This window comes from Cucumis sativus, unplaced genomic scaffold (genome assembly GCF_000004075.3).
Source record: "Cucumis sativus cultivar 9930 unplaced genomic scaffold, Cucumber_9930_V3 scaffold95, whole genome shotgun sequence".
Classification (NCBI taxonomy): Eukaryota; Viridiplantae; Streptophyta; class Magnoliopsida; order Cucurbitales; family Cucurbitaceae; genus Cucumis; species Cucumis sativus.
In genome coordinates, this window is record NW_022279584.1 from 130,570 (window position 1) to 153,162 (window position 22,593).

General features: G+C 36.4%; 1 protein-coding gene and 3 long non-coding RNA genes across 5 annotated transcripts; 1 reads left to right on the plus strand and 3 right to left on the minus strand.

Annotated features, from left to right (window-relative positions):
• Positions 1-2,154: 2,154 nt before the first annotated feature.
• Positions 2,155-3,814, minus strand: LOC116406401 (E3 ubiquitin-protein ligase UPL6-like). Its single transcript, XM_031890115.1, has 5 exons — positions 3,699-3,814; positions 3,435-3,575; positions 3,122-3,247; positions 2,775-2,873; positions 2,155-2,430 (listed from the first exon to the last, which is right to left on the minus strand). The coding sequence occupies exons 2-5, from the start codon at positions 3,468-3,470 to the stop codon at positions 2,359-2,361; spliced, it is 333 nt and encodes a 110-aa protein (XP_031745975.1). The 5' UTR covers positions 3,471-3,575; positions 3,699-3,814; the 3' UTR covers positions 2,155-2,358.
• A 4,977-nt stretch (positions 3,815-8,791) lies between these two features.
• LOC116406395 lies at positions 8,792-9,806 on the minus strand. Of its 2 annotated transcripts, none has more exons than XR_004219399.1 (2): positions 9,558-9,806; positions 8,792-9,129 (listed from the first exon to the last, which is right to left on the minus strand). It is a non-coding gene; the product is annotated as an uncharacterized LOC116406395 (long non-coding RNA). The 2 variants fall into 2 exon arrangements; XR_004219400.1 differs by lacking the exon at positions 9,558-9,806 and adding an exon at positions 9,218-9,500.
• Positions 9,807-11,995: 2,189 nt separating this feature from the next.
• LOC116406405 lies at positions 11,996-13,050 on the plus strand. Its single transcript, XR_004219409.1, has 3 exons — positions 11,996-12,138; positions 12,793-12,862; positions 12,944-13,050. It is a non-coding gene; the product is annotated as an uncharacterized LOC116406405 (long non-coding RNA).
• A 2,182-nt stretch (positions 13,051-15,232) lies between these two features.
• On the minus strand, positions 15,233-17,419 carry LOC116406403. The gene is made up of 3 exons (XR_004219407.1): positions 17,229-17,419; positions 15,676-15,750; positions 15,233-15,556 (listed from the first exon to the last, which is right to left on the minus strand). It is a non-coding gene; the product is annotated as an uncharacterized LOC116406403 (long non-coding RNA).
• Positions 17,420-22,593: the final 5,174 nt, after the last annotated feature.

Consider the following 22,593-nt stretch of genomic DNA (forward strand, 5'->3'; position numbering starts at 1 on the left):
TCTAATCAGATTATTGTTGAAACAGTGAGCAACTCTAACTTCCAGGGATGGGCTGGTTTCATTCTTCATGAGCAGTTGAGATCAGTTAAATTGGCAGTAAAAGCTTGGAATATTGCTGCGCAAGCTAAGGTAAAAAAAAAAAACAGAGAAATCCTTGATGTCAAAATTAGAAAAATATGATTCTGTGGCTGAGTTGATTGGATTAAATCAAGAAGAGTTGAATTCTAGAGTTGCTTTGCAAGCGGAATTACTTAGTATTTATCAAAACGAAGAGCGTAATTTATTCAGAAGAGTAAACTCAATTGGCTTTCTTCGGGTGATGAGAATACCATATCCGCACCTATGTTGCTGAATGTTCCGTGTGTCAACAAGCCAAATACTTGTCTTTAACTCCGGCTGGTTTTCTTCAAGCATTACCCATTCCGGACCGTGTGTGGGAAGATATTAGTATGGATTTTATTGAGGGCCTCCCCAAATCCGAGGGTTATGATGTTATATTGGTAGTTGCGGATCTTCTTTCCAAGTATGCACATTTCATCCCCTTGAAACATCCATTTGGTGCAAAAGTGGTTGCTGCTGTTTTTATGCGAGAGATTATTCGTTTGCATGGATGCCCCTGAAGTATAGTGGCGGATCGTGATCGTATTTTCACAAGTCTATTATGGGAAGAGTTGTGGAGGTTGTTGGAAACTCAGTTGAGACGAAGCACCACTTACCACCCCCAAACAGATGGTCAAACGGAAGTTGTCAATCGAGGGGTGGAGACATATCTAGGGTATTTTTCTATGAACACACCTAAACAATGGGTTAAATGGCTAGCTTGGGCTGAATTGAGCTATAATACAACAGTCCGTACAGCCACATTGATGACCCCCTTCGAGGCCCTCTATGGGCGACCACCCCCCTCTATATTACCATATGTGAAGGGCTCGAGCCGGGTGAATGATGAAGTAGACCATTTGATGAAAGAAAGAGATGAAATTTTGGGCGTTTTGAAGGCCAATTTACTGAAAGCACAGCAGCGAATGGTCAAATATGCTAATGCTAAAAGACGGGAGGTGCAGTTTGAGGTTCATGATTGGGTTTATGTGAAGTTACGCCCTTACCGACAGTCCTCTCTCAGCCGTTTTAAGCACTCCAAATTGGCCCCAAGATTCATTGGTTCATTTATGATCGTGGCACGAATTCGTTTCGTTGCATACCGTTTGGCCCTTCCCAAGGAATCGCTTATACACCCGGTCTTTCATGTTTCTGTTCTTCGCAAGGTCGTGGGTTCAAACAGGCCATTATTCCCAATTTCAAAAGATTTGGCTGCTGATTTGTCTATGCAAGTGTCTCCGGTAGAAGTATTGGGAGTTCGCAAAACAATAGAAAAGGAGGACAACTTAGAAGTTTTGATCCGTTGGAGTGAGGGGACACTTGAAAGTGCAACGTGGGAACAAGCTGCTCTTATTCAAGAAACAGTTTCCTGAATTCCACCTTGAGGACAAGGTGGCTATTTGGGGGCGGGTAATGATAGACCTCCCATAGTAAAGGTGTATTCCCGTAGAGACAAGAATAGGAAGAAGAAAGAATGATTGAGAGTTAGTTGATATTTTTCTATTTGTGTGGGCCCTTAGGAATGTGTTTGTTAGAGTGGGGCCAAGTATTTTGTTATTTCTCTAAGCAATTACTTAAGTTTCTTGAGTGGGAGGGTATGGGTATCTTGATTTTGGTATAGACTCTCATTAGAGAAGTGTGTAGAGATTGGGGAGCTCTCAAATCCTCCCCCACAGTTGATAAATAAAATTTTGGCTAAAGCCTTGACAAAAGCTAATGTAGAACATCCCCCTTCTTTATGTTTCTTGAGTTTTATCCTAGAGGAGGTGTTTGAATTACCATTTTTATAGTTTAGGATTAGTTATTTGAATTAACAATTTTGTATCTTGAGTTAGTTATAAGTAAACTAACTCAACCCCAAGTTAGTTTAACAACTCTTGTAATCTCCAACTTATAAAAAGGCTTCTCATTTTCATTAATAAATGATAAAAAAAAAGGCATTATACATAAAGATTTCCTAGCTTGCAATTATAGCATCAAAAGCAATATACAGTTCAGATGAGACTTTATTCCAGTATAGAGTAGCTCTGTAATTGCAGATCAAGAAAGTGAATGTAGCATGGAAATCCCAAATTCAACATTTGGAAGTTAGCAATTGACAATCTCATTAGTAGGCAGTGCACCCATAATAAAATGTAAGATTTTTAGAACCCTAAAAATTCAAGTAACTTGCAACTAGTCATTGTCATGACCATCAATACTACGATTAGTGGATCAGCACAAAATACAAAACAGTAAGACAGTAAATCTTTAAAAACCTTACTTCTGTTTTAACTTGCTCAAGAAGAATGTTGCAAAAAGTATATCAACAAGAATTCCTTCAAACATGACCTACAGGAAGAAGGGTAAGACAACAACAACATCCTGTCAAAAATCATTTAATGTGATTGAGATCTTTTAGCATGACTGCTTGAGAACTTTTAGCACAACCGGGCAGCAACTTCAATAACAGAAAAACATGCATAATGTAGGAAGACAGCAGATTTCAAATTATGACATTGTATTTATGAATGTCAGGCGATTCATTGATGTTCCAAAATTCAACCAAAGTATGGGGTGAAAGATATATAAGAATCTTCCATGATAAGGCCAAGACCAGGATATCCTTATCCAAAAAAAGAAAAAACTAATCAACCAAAGTAAATTCCATGTATGATTGGGAATTATGGCCATACCTTTGCCAAAAGAACTTCGAGGAAATGGAAAAACTGGAGATGTTGCTCATGTATCATTCCCGAACCAGGATTGGGGTAGAGCAAATGGTCAGCAATTTGCTGGATTACCAAGCAGAAAATAACTTATATTAGAAAAAATGAACAATACATACCCACATATTACTGAAATTTTATGAAATAGATTTCAAGCAACCAATTTTTATATTGAAATGTGATCTCACAACTATTTTTATTTTGAAAAGCGATTTCAAACAACTATGGCTGTCTCATCACGCTTCATGTTATCCAATAATACTACAGGATTAACAAAGCCATGCCATGCTAATAATAAGGAATGTCGTGATAACCTTAAATAAACCATACTGCACGTCAAAGGCTGCCCGTGTAATGTTCTCCATGACATCTTTAAAAATACCACCACCATCAATTCCTGCCTCCTCAACTCCAAATTCATTAACAAAAGACACACGTATCTGCATGCAGAAAAGTGAAGCAATTGACCCAACACAAACAAGAAAAAACTAATAAACAATTACAAGTAACTCTGCAACTATAGGATGCAGAAGAGGGAAGGGGTCGTTTTCACGAGGGCAAAGAAAAAGATAGAAAAAAGCAAGATAACAATTTCATTTTTCATAAATCATGGAAGTCTGAAATTACCGATCCTCGAAGATCAACTTCAGACAATGCACTCATCTGACTGAAAGCATCTTCCAATATATGATTTCGTCGAATTCTAAACCGGTTTCTGGCAAAAACAGCAAGAGATCCATTCCTTTGCCTAGCTGCTGCTAGTTGTGTCTGTGAAATGAGTTATAGAGAAAGTAACCATAAATAAAAAATATCTTACATATTTCTATAACTAACAGTCATCCAAGAAATTCAATATTGTGGATAAGGAAACCAAAAAAATAACTTGCTTACAGTGAAAATCTTAACCCTGCTAGTAAACGGTACTAAAAAGGGAACTCGCTTGTGTATATCATTTGCTCTGGTATTTTCTATCACTGCCTACAAAGAAACAAGGCCAAGTAAATAATTAGAATTACGATCAGATAGTGGTTTCTCTCATGGAAATTCCATTGCAAAATGGAAGGTTCACTTGGTCTAGAGACGGTAATTCTCCTTGAAGATCATTATTAGACTGATTCTTCATAAATCAGATGTGGGATATTTGTTTTGAAAATTCTCGGGTTTCTCGAAAAGCACGCATCTTCTCGGATCACTTTCCTTTATTCTTGGAGGCTGGTTCTTTTCTTTGGGGTCCCTCTCCTTTTCGGTTTTGTAACAGCTGGTTGGTGTCCAGTGATTCTAATCAGATTATTGTTGAAACAGTGAGCAACTCTAACTTCCAGGGATGGGCTGGTTTCATTCTTCATGAGCAGTTGAGATCAGTTAAATTGTTAGTTGATTATGTTCAAACCAAATTTCTGGTAAAATGGCCTTTACTGCATTTAACCAAATCAATCTTGGTTTCTTCTTGAGAATGGGACATGAAATAAGCTGGACCGCGTTCTCCTAAATCTATAGTCGAAAACCCAATTCAAATGAAGATAGCCAAGTAAGCCAAAACCAACACTTCTTTGCATGTAGGCAGGAGAAGAAAATATGATGTAAATCTTCTAAAGCATGCAAACACAAGGGACAAACATGAGGAGATAAACTGAGAAAGGGAGGTTTCATTTGCAAAACTTCTGCACAGTTCATAGTCCATTTCGCATTCTCCAAAGCGTGATATTCACTCTTCTAGGGCTTTCTGTCTTCCAAATTGTCGAGTACTTTGTTTTCAAGACTGTGTTAGAACATGTTTGGCTGATTAATAAATTAGTAGAACACACTATTTGGTGTTCTATCATTTTGGTATCGGAGAAATCGAATCTGTGAAGTTCTATATCATGGCTCAAAAGCGAATTGAGGAAAAGTTGGAAATGGTAGATCAAGAAATATCCGGCATTCGAGCAGAATTACATGATCTGCCAACAATCAAGGAAAACATGTCATCTTTGGCGAAGAGTATTGAGAGGTTAGGAGTACAGGCTGAGAAGCAACAACAGCAACCAGAAACACTGTTGAAATATATTGAAGGAATGATCAAAGGGAAGACAACGATGGAAGAAGTACTAGAAGGATCATCAAGTGAGTTGACAGCATGGTTGATGTCAGTGATTGGACGATGATGGGAGGAAAATATGAGGAAAAACATACCAAGTTGGAGGGTGAAGATTCTGCGGGCGACCGAAGCAAATTTAAAAAAATTGAAATGCCAGTTTTTGTGGGAAATGATCCTGATTCTTGGTTGTTTAGGGCTGAGAGATACTTTCAGATACACAAACTGAGTGAGTCAGAGAAAATGACTGTGTCCATTATTAGTTTTGATGGAGCAGCTTTGAATTGGTATAGATCTCATGAAGATCGTGAACCGTTTGTTAATTGGGACGATTTAAAGAAGAGACTTATTGTTTGATTTCGATCGAGTCGTGAGGGATCAATTCTGGGAAGATGTTTAAAGATCAAGCAAGAAATTACAGTGGAAGAATATTGGAATTTATTTGATAAATCAGTAGCACCATTGCCTTTTCTACAAAAGGCTGTCTTAGAAGAAAAATTTATGAATGGTTTGAAACCATGGATTAAGGCAGACATGGAATGTTGGGAACCTATGGAGCTTGTTCAAATGATGAAGTTGGCCCAAAAGATTGAGAACCGAGAAGTGATAATGGGAGAATCAAGTTTCAAACGTGCAGCGGATGGAAAATTCCAGGTTTCTGCTTCTTTTAAACCTCAAATTCCTGTGATTTCTAATGATAATAAGTCAGGAGGGATTGTTCGAATGCGGATGATTACACTTCGAGGAGTGGCTGGTGAACCTAATCGACGAGAAGGACCACTAAAACGACTTTCTGATGCTGAATTTCAGGCTAGACGTGAGAAAGGTCTCTGTTTTCGTTGTGAGGAATGATTTTTTGTGGGCCATAAGTGTAAAGTGAAAGATCATAAGGAACTTAGAGTTTTAGTTGTTGGGGCAAATGGGGAAGAACTAGAGTAGTTGAAGAAGAGGATTCAAAAGTGGAAACTGAAATACAGGAGACTGAAGTTGTTAAACCAGAAGAACCCGTGATCGAATTATCAATAAATTCGGTGGTGGGATTAACAAACCCTGGAACTATGAAAATTGAAGGTATGATTAGAGAAAGGTCAGTAGTAGTATCGATAGATTGCGGCGCGACCAATAATTTTATATCTGAAAAGTTAGTAACTCAATTGTTGTTGCAGTTGCAGGAAACTTCTGATTATGGGGTTATTTTGGGGTCTGAATCTGCTGTAAAAGGGAAGGGAATTTGTAAACAAGTGGAACTGCTATTGGGTGAATGGAAGGTTGTGGATAATTTTCTTCCATTGGAATTGGGGGGGAGTGGATGTCATTCTTGGTATGCAATGGCTACATACATTAGGAGTAACCGAAGTAGATTGGTGAAAACTTACTTTGACATTCATACAAAATGGGAAGAAGGTTGTATTGAGGGGAGATCCGAGTCGTACGAAGGCTAGGGTGAGTTTGAAGCACATGATGAAGACATGGACAGAACTTGATCAGGGATTTCTGATTGAGTGTAGATCTTTGGAAGGTGGAATGGCATTTGCAGCGATGTATGGGGTTGATGAAGTGCCTACCACCCATGAGTCTATTCCAGCCGTGTTAGCTAAGAATGAAGATGTTTTTGATTGGCCTGGAGAGTTGCCACCACAATGTACCATTGAACATCATATACATCTTAAGAAGGGGACTAATCCAGTCAATGTTCGGCCTTATAGATATGCATACCAGCAAAAGGAGGAGATGGAAAGATTGGTTGATGAAATGATGGCATTTGGCATAAAAACCTAGTACTAGTCCATATTCGAGCCCGGTCTTGTTGGTGAAAAAAAAATGGTAGTTGACGGTTTTGTGTAGATTACCGTGCGTTGAATAGTGTGACCGTTCCAGACAAGTTTCCTATTCTAGTAGTAGAGGAATTGTTTGATGAACTTAATGGGGCTAATATATTTTCGAAGATTGATCTCAAGGCGGGATATCATCAAATTAGAATGTGTAAAAAGGATGTGAAGAAAACAGCTTTTAGAACTCACGAGGGGCATTATGAGTTTCTTGTCATGCCTTTTGGGCTCACCAATGCACCATCAACGTTTCAAGCTTTGATGAATAGTATCTTTAAACCTTACCTACACAGGTTTTCTTAGTCTTTTTTGATGATATATTAATTTACAGCAGAAGTTTGGATGAAAATCTTCAACATTTAGAATGGGTGCTAGAGGTGCTGCGAGAGAATAAATTATATGCTAATATGCACAAGTGTGGGTTTGCCAAAATGAAAGTGGAGTATCTTGGCCATATAATTTCAGGCAAGGGTGTAGAGGTTGATCGCGAGAAAATTAGATCTATCAAAGAATGGCCCGTGCCCACTAATGTCCGTGAAGTTCGTGGATTTCTTGGGTTGACAGGATATTATCGAAGATTTGTAATGAATTATGGAAGTGTGGCTGCTCCTTTGACTCAATTATTGAAGAAAGGAGCATATGAATGGACTGTTGCAGCTGCTGAAGCTTTTGAGAATTTAAAGATGGCTACGATGACTCTCCTAATCTTAGCACTGCCAGATTTTTCCTTACCAATTGAAATAGAGACCGATGCTTCTGGATACGGGGTAGGTGCTGTCTTAATTCAAAATCATCGGCCAATTGCTTATTTTGAGCCAGACATTAGCTATGAGGGATCGTGCTAAACCAGTTTATGAACGGGAATTAATGGCTGTAGTTTTGGCTGTGCAACGCTGTAGACCTTATCTTTTGGGCAAGAGGTTTGTAGTGAAAACTGATCAACGATCATTGAAACTTTTATTGGAACAAAGGGTTATCCAACCTCAACATCAGAGGTGGATTGCTAAGCTTCTTGGCTACAATTTTGATGTCGTGTATAAACCGGGACTAGAAAACAAAGCAGCAGATGCCTTGTCTCGTGTCCCTCCTACTGCCCAACTTAATCAACTTACTGTTGAGATCAGTTAAATTGGCAGTCCCCAACACTGAAGTTGACCCTAAATTAGTCCCAGAAATTAATGGGATGGGTCTGAATGTCTTGTTCAATGATGAAGATATTCTCCCTATTAAAATTCCCCTGGATTTGCCTAAAGATTTAGTGTCTATAGTCGGTGATTGTGGAATCATTCTAGCTTAAATTAGATGTGCAACTGCCTTTTCCTCCTCCCAGTCATTATTAAGGTTGTCTCCTGGAACACTAAGGGTTTGAACGACTCCTCTAAACGTGCAGCACTTAAAAAATTCATCAACAATTGTAGTCATGATTCAAGAATCTAAGAAGGACACCTTGAACTCGGCTTATTCATAAACTACTACAAGCAGAAAACCTCAAAATTAAAGTATGTACAACAAGTAGTACTAGAATCTCGTAGCTTATATATTAAAACAATTAGTATTAGTACTAGTAACTTATATACTACAAAAAAAAGTGTAAAAGCTTACACAAATCGGCTAACAAAGCTTGCATATTTTGTTCGAATCTCGTCAATCTCCTCTTGCGTATATGCACTTTTTTGTATTAAACTACGTAAAAAGAAAGGTATGAAAAGAATAAGTTTAGATAATTTATGTAATTTGTAACATATAAAAAGTGAAAGTAGAAACTTACAAGGCTAGTGATGGGAGTACTAGAAATATGCACGATTTCATGTATATACTTTTGGACATAATACCCACACCCAACCGAATCCAATTGACGAGGACACTGCATGTATATAAATTACATACAAATTATTCTTATGTTTCATTGAAAATAATTATGTGTCAATGCAAATTACCTTTATAGGTTTCCATTTCGGATTTAACCGATAATGTTGTAAATCATGCTTAGCTTGCCATGTTTTTAATCCTCTATACATTTGGAAACATTAGAATTAGAAGACAATGAAGTCAAATAAGAAGTAAATCATAAGTCACATTTATGACTCCATGGATGTCTTCGTTAACTTTACTTTGAAGAGAGTCCAAAACATAAACACAGTTCTCTCGAAGATCGATGACATGCAACATCCAATGAAAACTACAATAAACATCTTCAATGTGAGTATACATTTAACCTCAATGAAAAACATAATAATGTGTTAATCTTATTTATTTACCCAGTATTATACGGAATTAGAACTATTTGTTCCAAGGTAGCCGCTTCTAACTGGTTGGCAAAATTTCTGGATCGGAGATCACGATCCTTGATATGTGATGTTATTTTTGCTTGGTCATAACAAAAAACTTGCTTCCACAATCACATTCATCCCAAAGATATCTAAGTAAAAGCAACCATAGTTAAAAAGGAACAAAATAACTATAGCTATAGTATTGGACATAAAGATGAGTAAAAGATGTTTACTTACGTAATGTATGCTAGGATGCACATATAGCCTATTTCTACCATGCCGCAATAATGGAGCAAGTCCTAACGAGCTAAATAAATGAATTTGTTTTTACCGAATATTAGCTCGTTCATTAGGATGCGAACCATATCTACATCCTTCATATTGTTCACGACATGTCCATATAAGAGCTTAATGGTTCCATTAACATTTATGTAATTTGAAGAATACAGAACATCCTTTGGGGTTGAATGCTCCAAGCACAAACAAAATAATATCAAAACCTAAAATACAATCACAAATAAATATCAAAGCTTCAATAGCACATAAACAAGTCAACGAGGTCATTCAACAATATTACCTAATGCTTGATTTAAAGTCTCTATCTTGCCCTTCACTGGAATAGGTAAACTACAATCTCCTCCTATGAGCAAGTCCACCAAGATTTTAACATTGGGACCACCATTGCTATCATCAAGTACGGTTGCTATTGCAACAATATTATTAATTGTTCCTATAGCCAATTTGCACGGTGTTTACTTTACAAGTATTAAAAGCATCATTAAGAACAATTTATCCTATAAACATTAAAATTTTAAAAGTGACAACAAAGTTAATTACCTTTCTTCTTCGTTCATAGGTGTGTGTTGCCCAAATCCTCATCGGCATAGAGATCTATGTTAACACTTCTGATGGACGATCTCAAGTGATTATGACCCTTTTTGTAACTTTTGCTTTTTGAGTCATCTTCTACAACTTGAGAACTTGCAATTTTCTCTTTCCCTTTCACTGTCTTGAAATATAGTGATTGAGAGACAAAACCACCCATGCCACGTACACGTCCACCATGCTCCTTAGAGCCCAATGACTCAGTCAATATGTCCTCATCTCTATGTGTTTCAGCTAATGCATCCTATAGAACAATACAAGTATTCATCATTAACTAAGTTAACAAAAGATTAAATATTGTATATAAGTAAATCGCAAGCAAACTTACGATTCGAGAGACACAATCTCGAGTAGCATCATCAAAATAATCATTGTTTTTTCCTTTTCTTGCACACGCACACGCACACACCCACACACACACGTGCACACACACGAACACACGCATGAACGCATGCACACATCCACAGACACATGCACGCAAACACGCACGTCCATCCATACGGGCACATGCGCACTCACACACACGCACACCCACCTACACGGGCACATGCGCGTACAAGCACACACACGCGCACAAATGCGCATGCACACACGCGCACAAATGCGCATGCACACACGCGCGCTCACATGCACATGCACACACACGAACACATACGCACACACACACACGTGCACACACATGCACTCGCACACGCACACCGACCCACACGGGCACATGCGCACTTGCACACACGCACCGACACACATGCACGCACGCGCACCCACACGGGCACATGTGCACTCATACACACAAGCACACGTACACCCACCCACATTGGCACACGTGCACTTGCACACGCACATGCATACATCCACACACAAGCACGCCCATGCGCATGCACGCACACGAACACACGCATGAACGCACACACACATCCAGACACGCACGCGCACACACACACACATACATGTACGAACATACGCACACCCACCCACACAAACATATGCGCACTTGCACACATGCACACACACCACACACATGCACGCACGCGCACATGCACACTCATGCACACGGACACATACGCACTAACACACACGAGCACACACACACCCACACAGACACACGCACACTTTCACACGCACACACAAGCACACGCACGCGCACACGCATACGTACACACCCACATACATGCGCACATGCGCATGCACACACATCTACACACACATACACACATGCACACAAGCACACACACATACGCACACGCACATCAACCCACACGGGCAAACGTGCACTCGCACATATGCGCACACACACGCACACACGTACATATGCACAAAGATGTGAAAATGAATTAAATTTAAAAAACAATTACATTAATTGTGTTGAGAATGACTTTTAAACTATATTCATTTAACTTAATAACATTAATTAAATTATAATTTCTATTAATATTGATTTAAGAGTGTCATTAGTGTAATTATATCAATATAATGCGATCTTATCCAATTTTACCAACAAAAAACAAGTCAAATATGGACTAGTAAATCCACACTCTTTGTCATAAGAGATATAATAACGTTTTTATGGGTCATTTTAAAAAATGACAAAACAACTTTTTCTTTTGAATTTTAGCAAATAGGATTTTTTATCTGAAAAAGATACATCAACCCATAATAACACTACAACAAATCTGGGTTGTAGTGTCAGGTGAAAAAAATGAAAAATTGTCTTTATTGTCGTTTTTGAAAAGGTGGATCAAACCGACATTAATGATAAGGGTTTAATGTCGTTTTTAAATCGACATTAATGATTTTATTTTTTTAATTTTTTGTATTTTGTAAAACTGACATTAATGACCCCTCATTTTTAATTTCTTTTTAAAAAATTGTTAGGTTTTAAAAACTAAAATTTTCCTCTCTTTCTTACTTTTCTCTTTCTTACTTTACTCTTTCTTACTTTTCTCTTTCTTACTCTACTCTTTCCTATCAATTTTTCTTTTCTTTCTCTCCAAGTTGGTTTCTAATTTTCTTCTCTTCTCAATCTGTGACCCTAGATCGCGAACGGCAACCAATCTTCATCGTGCTTCCGCTGCAAAAATCCTTGGGTTTCTTCATTTGATTGTTAACTTGTGACTGCTAGGTAGCATTATTGATTATTAATTGTCTTTATTTTTTCAAATGTGCAGCCTTATTCATACTATCTTTTGTTAGAAAAATGAAAGAAGAGAAGACATAGAAATGAGCTTGGTAACTACCATTCTTGTAGGTGGATTTGCCAAAATGGAAAATGTAGAGTAAGTAATTTTGGTATAGCTATTTGGAGTGTTATGTGAAGCACAATATCTTCATAATGTAATGCGTTTTGGTTTTCGATTGAGATCAATCTTGGTAATTAATTGTTTTGAATTGTGTTTTATTTTATCTTTTAGTAGTAAATGTTTTTGTTTTCTTTAGTTTAGTTTGAGTATTAGTCTGTTTTGATATATTTGTAGGTTGCATCTATTTATCCATATATTTATCTTTGATCAATACCTAGCTAGTGGAGTCTCTTCTTTTTATGGGCTTCCTTATATTCCATGTTCTTTTACTATATATTTGAGATTTTCACCTTCCATAAATGAAATAAATTAACTATTTTCATTTGAAAAGAAAAACGATCCAATAGGAGTTTGTAAGATTATTTATCATCTCCATTGTTTAACTTTCTCTATAAAAACAATGTTGCTATTGATGGGTAAATTTATACAATTAAGAGTAAGAAGCCTATAGACTAGCATTGCTAAATTGAACATTCAAAATTTGCTTTGAAGTAAGAGTCGAGGATGGTATAATTATTCTTTAGTTGTATTCCTCTTTTTCTTATAGATCTTTGAAGAACCAAATTAGGTTATTTTCTTCTTCTTAATGAGTTGTTTGATCAAAGCTTATTTTCTTCTTTATTTTTGCAGCACTTTTGGGTTGCCATTTCAATTGTCTTCTTTGTTGCTGCTACATTATTTACTCTACTGAAACTTTGTGGTAATTTTTAATTTTCCACATTTAGATTGCAGTCTGTTTAGTTTGATTTTAAATAATATGTACTAATTTTGCAAATTCTAGATTTAATCTTCCCCAGGTTGTAAAGTATATTTTGGTCTTAGATAGCCAGCCAAGCTAAGCTAAGTAGATGGAAGCAATTGTTGAAGTTGAAGATTGTGAAAGCGTTTAAGTTTCTTATTTAAGTCTTGTATTAGGATCTAGTTTCATGTATTATTATAGAATGTATATACAAACGCAATATTAAGATTTCATTTTCTATATACAAATGTAAAAGAAAAATATTGTAGTTCCTAAAATAATATTAATTTTATTGATTTGTTGGTGTGAGAAAAAAATATTTATTTACACGTATCTAATGTCAGTTTATAAAAAATGAACAATAATGCAATAATTATATATTTTTTTTGTAAAAATAGATCCAAAAACAAGACTTTAATGTCGGTTTAAAAACGATATCAAAGGCAAACCGACACTAAAGGTCAACAATAGCACCATAAAAAATGTCGGTTTTAAACCAACATCAATGACCATACCGACATTACTGATGCATTTGATATCGTTTTTAAACCGACATCAAAGCAAAAACGACATTAAAGGCCTTTAATAACGCTAGCATAGATGTCAGTTCCGAACTGACACCAAAGATCATTAATGTCGTTCCGAACTGACACCAAAGATCATTAATGTCGATTTTAAACCGATATTGAATGGCAAATTTCTTCTAGTGTAACCAAATTTATATAATTTGAGAATCAACATTTTAATAATTTTATTCAATCTTACTAACTTCAAAATAACCAAATTGAATTTGAATTTCAAAATAACAAAATTATAATTTAATAGTATTTGAGAATCTCAACGATAGATTTTGTATCAAAATAACCTTAATTGAATTTCAAAATTAAAAAATATCAACTTGTTCGATATATTTATCTCAAAATAATATTAATGACTTGAATATCAAGATAATTAAATTATTATTTTAAAATTGAAAGAAACTCAACATTAAGAAATATCAACTTGTTCGTATACAAGCACACGCGCACACGAGCACACACAGACACACACACACGTGCACATGCGCACACACGGACACGACACGCAGCGTACACGCACACTCACCCACACGCACACGCGCACGCACACATATGCACAAAGATGTGTAAATGAATTAAGATTAAAAAACAATTACAATAATTATGTTTAGGAGTAAAAATCATGTTCATTTGACTTAAAAACATTAATTAAATTATAATTTCTATCAATATTGGTTTAAGAGTGTCATTATTTCAATATAATGCGGTTTTATGCAATTTTACCAACAAAAAATAAGTCGAATATGGACCTGTAGATCCACACTCTTTGTCCTAAGAGATATAACAACTTTTCTATGGGTTATTTTAAAAAATGGAAAAACTATTTTTTCTTTTGAATTTTAGCAAATAACATTTTTTGCACGTGCATGGTATTTTACAAAATATCCACCTTCTCCAACTGTAATTATTTAGTTTCTACGTTGTAATTAATTTATGTCATTTATCAGCTTTTAATTAATTTTTACTTGAAAAATATACATCAATCCATATTGCAACTTTTTTTTTAATATCTTGGGACTCAACTAATTGATTCAATATTTTAATAACTTTATTCAATCTTACTAATTTCAAAATAACCCAATTGAATTTAAATTTCAAAATAACCAAATTATTATTTTTCAGAATTTGAGAATCTCAACATAGATTTTGTATCAAAATAACCTTAATTGAATTCAAAATTAAAAAATATCAACTTGTTCGCTATTTTTATCTCAAAATAACATTAATGGCTTAAACATCAAGATAACGAAATTATTATTTTAAAATTGGAAGAATCTCATCACTAAAAAAATCAACATGTTCGTGCACACGAACGATCATCACAACCCATAACTTTAAATTCTTCAAAAACAACAAATTAAATCAAGACAGAAAAACAGAACAAGAACTCTAACCAACAATCACAAAAAAATCAACCTTAACTCTTGATCCTTGCCATCCATTGGGAGGTTCAACATTGGACATGATAGAGAATAATCGGTTCCCAACCGCAAGTTTCGGCATCGGAAAATATTTTCATAGGGAAATGAAAATTTTGGAAGTGGGTAGTGAAGAAAAATAAGGTTGAAATGATTTTGTTTGTAGAGTGGGCAAAGTTCTGGCCGGTGAGGAGAAAAGGGAACACATGGGGTTCGACTTACGGGGATTTTTCTTAATGATTGTTGGAAGAACAAAAAGATTATGAAGAGATTTAAGGGAAACAAAAAGAATGGAAAAATGTTAAATCCCAAAAGACTAAATGGTCAATTGAATGTTTAGGGAAGTTTGATCCGCCTGTTTTAGCAGTTTTCTTGCTTCTTTATGGAACTGTTGTAGAAAGAGTAGAACGAGGACATAGTTCACTTTTTTTCCTCTTTACAAAGTAACCAATGACTTAAAAGAAAGACATTGCACACTAAATGCCCATTAGAAAACAATATACATCGAAAAGAACAAAAAATATGCAAAAATTCAAAATGAAAGTGCAAGCAGAACAAAACGGACTTGATTCACCATGAACAGATAGAACAAGCTCCAAAACGGATTTTGAGTAGAATTTCGTCTCAGATTTGCAGTCTCCAGGTTTTCCAAAACGTTCCTAAGAAAGAATCAGCACAACCCACAACTTTAAATTCTTCAAAAACAATGAAATTAACTCAAAGCAGAAAAAAAAAGACAAAAACTCTAACCAACGATAACAAAAAAATAAACCTTAACCTTTGATCCTTGCAATCCATTTGGGGGTTCAGCACTGGACTTGATCGAGAACAATCAGCTCCCAGCCGCAGGTTTCTGCATGGACGAAGATTTTTCGAGGAGGGAAATCAAATTTTTGGAAATGGGTAGTAAAGAAAAATAAGGTTGAAAAGATTTTGTTTGGAGAGTGGGCAAAATTCTAGCTGGTGAGGAGAAAAGAAAAGACATGGGGTTCAGATTCGAGGGATTTTTCTTAATGATTGTTGGAAGAACAAAGAGATTGTGAGGAGATTTAAGGGTCATGACACAAATATTAAATCAAAAATGAAGAAATGGCCAATTGAATTTTAAAGAAAGTTTCACCTCCCTGTTTGCAGTTTTTTGCTTACTTACGGAAATGTTGTAGAAAGAGTACACGATGAAATAATTCACTTTGTATTTCTCTTTATAAAGTAACCAATGACTTAAAACAAACACATTGCACAACGAATCACCAACATAAAATAATATGCAATAGAAAAGAAAGACCCAACTAATGTGAAACTAGAAGACACACATGTCCTCTATTAAGGTAGAGTCGAGGTAATGTAGAAAAATTGATTGCCGAACAACCAATTTTTCTTAAATCACCTCAAAATTACCTTATAAACTATACCATTACTTTTTTCTGATATTCCAAACCACTTGCCAACTGAAATTTGCTTTTGACAGTATACAGTGCATTTCCTGAAATTGAATGCTCAATCAAGAAATTGGAAATGAAATTGGAAGTAGAAAAAAAATGGAAGGAAGAAAAATACCCAAAAAGTTCTTTGTATCATTATGAACGAACGAACAAGCCCCAAAAAAGATGGGCAGTGGGATTCCCACTCAGATAAACTGCCTCCATGCTCACCAAAACATTCCTAACAAAGGATTCAGCTCCCTATCAACGATCATCACAACCCATATCTTTTAAATTCTTCAAAAACAATGCAATGAAATTAGAGCAGAAAAAAACAGAACAACAACTCTAAACAACGACAACTAAAAAATAAACCTTAACCCTTGATCCTTGCAATCCATTAGAACCGGCACTCGACAAGATCGAGAACAATCGATTCCCAGCTGCAGGTTTCAACATCGACAAAGAATTTCCGAGGGAAATGAAAATTTTGGAAATGGGTAGTGAAGTAAAATAAGGTTGAAACGATTTTGTTTGGAGAGTGAGAAAAATTATGGCCGGTTGGGAGAAAAGGGAAGACATGGAGTTCGATTTCTAGGGATTTTTCTTAATGATTGTTGGAAGAACAAAGAGATTGTGAGGAGATTTAAGGGTATCGTCACGAATGGCAGAATGTTAAATCACAAAAGACTATTGTTTTCTTGCTTCTTTATGGAAATGTTGTAGAAAGAGTAGAACGATGACATGGTTCACTTTGTTTTTCTATTTACAAAATAACCATTGACTTAAAAGGAAAGAATTTGCACCACAAATGACCATTAGAAAACAATATACATAAGAAAGAATAAAAAATACGCAGAAATTGAAAATGAAATTGAAAGTTGAAAATAAATGGAAGGAAGAAAAATACTCCAAAAGTTCCAAATGCATTACGATCAAGAGAAATTTGTATCAACATGAACTGATCGAATAAGCTCCAAAATGATTTTGCAGTGGGATTCCGACTCAGATAAGCAGTCTCCAGTCTTGCCAAAACGTTCCTAACAAAGGATCATCACGCCCATAACTTTAAATTCTTAAAAAACAATGGAATTGACTCAAAGCAGAACAAAACGAAAGAAAAACTCTAACCAACGATAAGAAGAAAATAAACCTTCACCCTTGATCCTTCCAATCCATTTGGGGGTTCAGCACTGGACATGATCGAGAACAATCAGTTTCCAGCTGCAGGTTTAGGCATGGACGAATATCTTCCAAGAAGGGAAACGAATTTTAGCGAAGTTTGATCTACCTGTTAGCAGTGTTCTTGTTTTTGTACGGAAATGTTGTAGAAAGAGTAGAACGATGAAATAAATCACTTTGTTTTTCTCTTTACAAAGTAACCAATGACTTAAGAAGAAGACATTGCACAACAAATGACCAATAGAAAATGATACGCAATAGAAAAGAATAAAAAAGAAAACAATATGCATTTTTGTTTTCAAATTCTTGGTCAAATCGCAATTCAGAAATGAAATTTGGTTCATTATCGACGATAATATGGTGAACTAAATAACATAAGTTTCAGAGTCATGGGAGAATAATAGCCTTGCTAATTGCTCAAACTCTGAATGTGAAGGCTTTTCCCATGTGAAGGAACCCAAAGAACCAGCCAAAGCAGCATGCTTCTTCCCAATGCAAGAACATTCAGTGTATCTTCTGATTATGTCCTGAATGCAGTAGGAAAAATGATATGAAGTTGTAATTCAAGCTAAGGTTTTGTTGCATAAACCAAAAACTTCGATGGATAAAACACAAAATGCATCCTGTTCCTACCTTATGCCTACTACATTGCTAACAATACACTTACTGCACTCTCAGAGAAGGAACCAGAAATGGTTCTTGATGATCTGTTAAAATCTTTTGATGAAAATGTAACTAGTGCAAAGAGCGTTGATGATTCTAAAACAGAGGCACCTCATGCTAACTCGGATGTGCAATGCTTCTCTGAAGATGAAAAAGTAAATGAAGTTTCGAAAGATGATGATTCTGTGGAGATTTCTGCTGAGAAAATCAATGAATCTGACAAATCTTCTCTGCCTACTGAAGACTTGGATGTTACTGAAGTTCACAAATCGAGCATTGCAGAAGAATTTGGTATGGAATTTGAATCTCAACAAAATGAGTCTACCTGTGAATTGAAACATAAAATTGAAGAAGATGTTGAAGAAGAAAACACACGTGAATAACTCTGCTGAAGAACTGTCTCTTCCCCACGAAAATGTGGAAGAAGAAACTGAAGTTGATGGAGATGATGCCTTGAGCAGTGATGAAGAATCTTTGGAAGTGAAAGACGATCAAGATGAAAATGATCAGATCCCACAACCGGAAATGTAGCATCAGATGCTGACATTGAAGGAGACAAGAAGGAAACAAAAATGGAGAAAAGTTCCGTTCAAGCTGAAGAAGATGATACAATTATCAATAAGTCCACGGAGGAGTTCCCAAGAATGTTTCTGATGATTTGGTTGATGTCAAGATCCAATGGAAAATGGAAGAAGAAACTCTTCCTAAAGACATAAGTGTCGAAGCTATCGACTCACAACCAGAAATCCCAAATGCCATTGTTCAATGTGAGGAAGCTTTGGTGGAAATCACTATCACATCCTCCAACAACAATGCAGTTCAATCATTGGCAAACCAATTCCCTAGGCCAACAATAGAAGCCAAATCTCCCGTTGAAGAACAAACCATTAGTTTGCTAATGGACAACCCAGATGCTGAGGAAGAAGAAGCTGAAAAAGAACAGAACAAAGCAAAGTTCATTCAGTTAGTGGTGAAGAATGATAATACTAGCCTAAGGCAGCTGAGGAAGTTGTTCAAGGAAAAACTCCAACTTAACCATAAGAAGATGGAAAATAATAACATCAACACAAAAGTTGTTGGAGGTGGCGTGAAAGTGAGAACTGCTTTACAACCAGTGCCGGAAAACAGAATGACCGTGCATTAAAAGTCTAGAAAGAGAGAGCATTGTGCATGGTTCAAACTGTGGTTTGCCTCATGTTATTGATTTTGTGTTTGTTTTATTCTTTCCATGATGTATTTTGAGAGGATGGAAAAATGAGGTATATATATGTATACGTGTAAACAAAATCTTGTAATATTGTGTTATCTTATTAACTATGTTGTGAAGTTTATGTAACATTTCACTTGATTGTACTTTTTTTTAAAATAGGTCTTTTTTTTCATAATTTTTCAAACACAACTAATATCTACTTGGACTCCTTGTACTCCTTGTAAACGGAGTGTATTCTTGATTAACTTAAACACTTAAATTTTTTTACCACACATATCAATTACTAAAATTTCATAATATCAAAATTCAACATATCCATAAGTTAAAAAACATATTTGTAATAATACTCGAAATTTGGGATGGGTAGTCTGGGTTGTTAGTGTTGTTAGTGTTGTCAGTGTTAGAATACCCCTAGTGGTTTGTGTCAAAAATGTCTCCTTTTAAAAGTTGAAAGATGCCCTTAAACTTTCGAAAACGGTTCAAAAATACCATTGTCTTTGGTTTTAGATGAAAGTCGCTAAAGTTTTGTTTAAAAAATAATCATCAACTATTGAAAAGTTCTGTTTAAAAAATATTGATGAATTATTGAAAGTTCCATAAATATCCTTTTAAGCTTAAAAAAAATTCAAAAAAGTTCATCAATCCAATTCATACACCTATTTCTTTACACTTATAATAAAAAGCCCATAGAAAGTAGAGAACTTGTGTAGAGAACTTTTCACTCTTGCCTGAAGCTACAATAGCCCGTAGAAAGTAGGAGAGTTAAGCTTGTTAGGTTAGAATGCGTCGGGTTCGTTTGGGATCAAAACTTGCATCAGAACTCTTCACTCACGGTCGAAGCTACAATAGCTGGTAGAAAGTAGGAGAGGTAAGCCTATTAAGTCATAATGCATTGGGTTCTTTCAGGATCAAACTTTTGTAGGAAACTCTTCACTCTCGACCGAAGCCACAATAACTTGTAGAAAGTAGGAAAGATAAGTTGGTCAGGTCGAAATGCGTCGGGTTCCTTCTGTATTAGTATTTGCGTAGGGAACTCTTCACTCTTGGTGAAAGCAACAATTTCCTGTAGAAAGAAGGTGAGTTGAAGCGATTAAATCATAATGCGATGGGTTCCTTCGGGATCAATACTTGCGTAGGGAACTCTTAACTCTTGGTGGAAGCAAAAATAGCCCGTAGAAAGTCGAAGAGTTAAGCCAATTAGTTTAGAATGTGTCGAGTTCCTTCGGGTTCAAAATTTTCGTAGGGAACTCTTCACTCTTGGTCGAAGCAACAATGGCCGGTTGAAAGTAGAAGAGTTAAGCCAGTTAGGTCAGAATGCATGTTTGGTTCTTTAGATATCCGAACTTGCACAAGGAAATCTTTGGGATCAGAACTTGTGTCGGGAACTCTTGACTCTCGATTGAAGCCACAATAGCTCGTAGAAAGTAGGAGAATTAAGCCGGTTAGGTTAAAATGCATCGGGTTCTTTGGGATCATAACTTCTTCGACAACTCTTCACTCTCGGCCGAAGCCACAATAGCCCGTAGAAAGTACGGGAGTTAAGCCATTTATGTTAGAATGCATCGGGTTCCTCGAGAATCAGAACTTGCGTAGGAAACTCTTAACTCTTAGTCAAAGCAACAATAACGCATAGAAAGTCGGGGAGTTAAGCCGGTTAGGTCGGTATGCATCGGTTTCTTCGGAATCAAAATTTGCTTAGGGAACTCTTCACTTTTGGCTGAAGCAACAATAGCCCGTAGAAAGTAGGAGAGTTAAGCTGGTTAGGTCGGAATGCGTCGGGTTCACTTCGTATCAAAATTTTCGTAGGGAACTCTTCCCTCCTGGCCAAAGAAATAATTTCATATAGAAAGTAGGAGAGTTAAAGCGGTTAGATCAGAATGTGTCGGGTTCCTTCGGGATCCATACTTGCGTAAGGAACCCTTAACTCTTGGCTGAAGCAAAAAGAGCCTGTACAAAGTCGGATAGTTAAGCCAATTAGGTCAGAAATGCGTCGATTTCCTTCAGGATCAAAATTTTCGTAGGGAACTCTTCACTCTTGGCTGAAGCTTCAATAACCCGTTGGAAGTAAAAGAGTTAAGCCAGTTAGGTGAGAATGCGTTTAGATCTTTCGATATAAGAACTTGCGTAGGGAAATCTTCACTTATGGTCGAAGCAACAATAGCCCGTAGGAGGTAGGAGAATTAACTCGGATAGGTCAGACTGCATCAAGTTCCTTTAGGATCAGAACTTGTGTCGGGAACTCTTCACTCTCAGTTGAAGCCACAATAGCCCATAGTAAGTAGGAGAGTTAAGCCGAATATGTTAAAATGCATCGGGTTCCTTCCTGACCAGAAATTTCATGGAACTCTTCACTCTCGGCTAAAGCCACAATAGCCTGTAGAAAGTAGGAGAGTTAAGCCAGTTAGGTCAAAATGCATTTGGTTCCTTCGATATTAGAACTTGCATAAGGAACTCTTAACTCTTGGTCGAAGCAACAATAGCCCATAAAAAGGTTGAGAGTTAAGCCGGTTAGGTCGGAATGCGTCGGGTTCCTTCAGAATCAAAATTTGCGTAGGGAATGCTTTCTTGGCCGAAGCAACAATAACTTGTAGAAAGTAGGAGAGTTAAGCTGGTTAGGTCAAAATGTGTCAGGTTCCTTCAATATCAGAATTTGCATAGGGAACTCTTCCCTCTTGGCCGAAGCAATACTATAGAAAGTATGAGAGTTAAAGTGGTTAAATCATAATTCATTGGGTTCCATCGAGACCAATACTTTCGTAGGGAACCCTTAACTCTTGGTGGAAGCAAAAATAGCCTGTAGAAAGTAAGAGAATTAAGACGGTTAGGTCAGAATGCATCGAGTTCCTTTGAAATCAGAATTTTCGTAGGGAACTCTTTACTATTGGCCGAAGCAACAATAGCCCGTTGGAAGTAGAAAAGTTAAGCCAGTTGGGTCAGAATGCATTTGGTTCTTTCGATATCAGAACTTGCATAGGAAAATCTTCACTCATGGTCAAAGCAATAATAGCTCGTAGAAAGTAATAGAGTTAAGCTGGTTAGGTTAGAATGCATCGAGTTCCTTTGGTATCATAACTTGTGTCAGGAACTTTTCCCTCTTAGCTGAAGCCACAATAGCCATAGAAAGTATGAGAGCTAAGCAAAATAGGTTAAAATGCGTCGGGTTCCTTCCAGATCAGAACTTGTGTTGGGAACTTTTCACCCTCGGTTGAAGCCACAATAG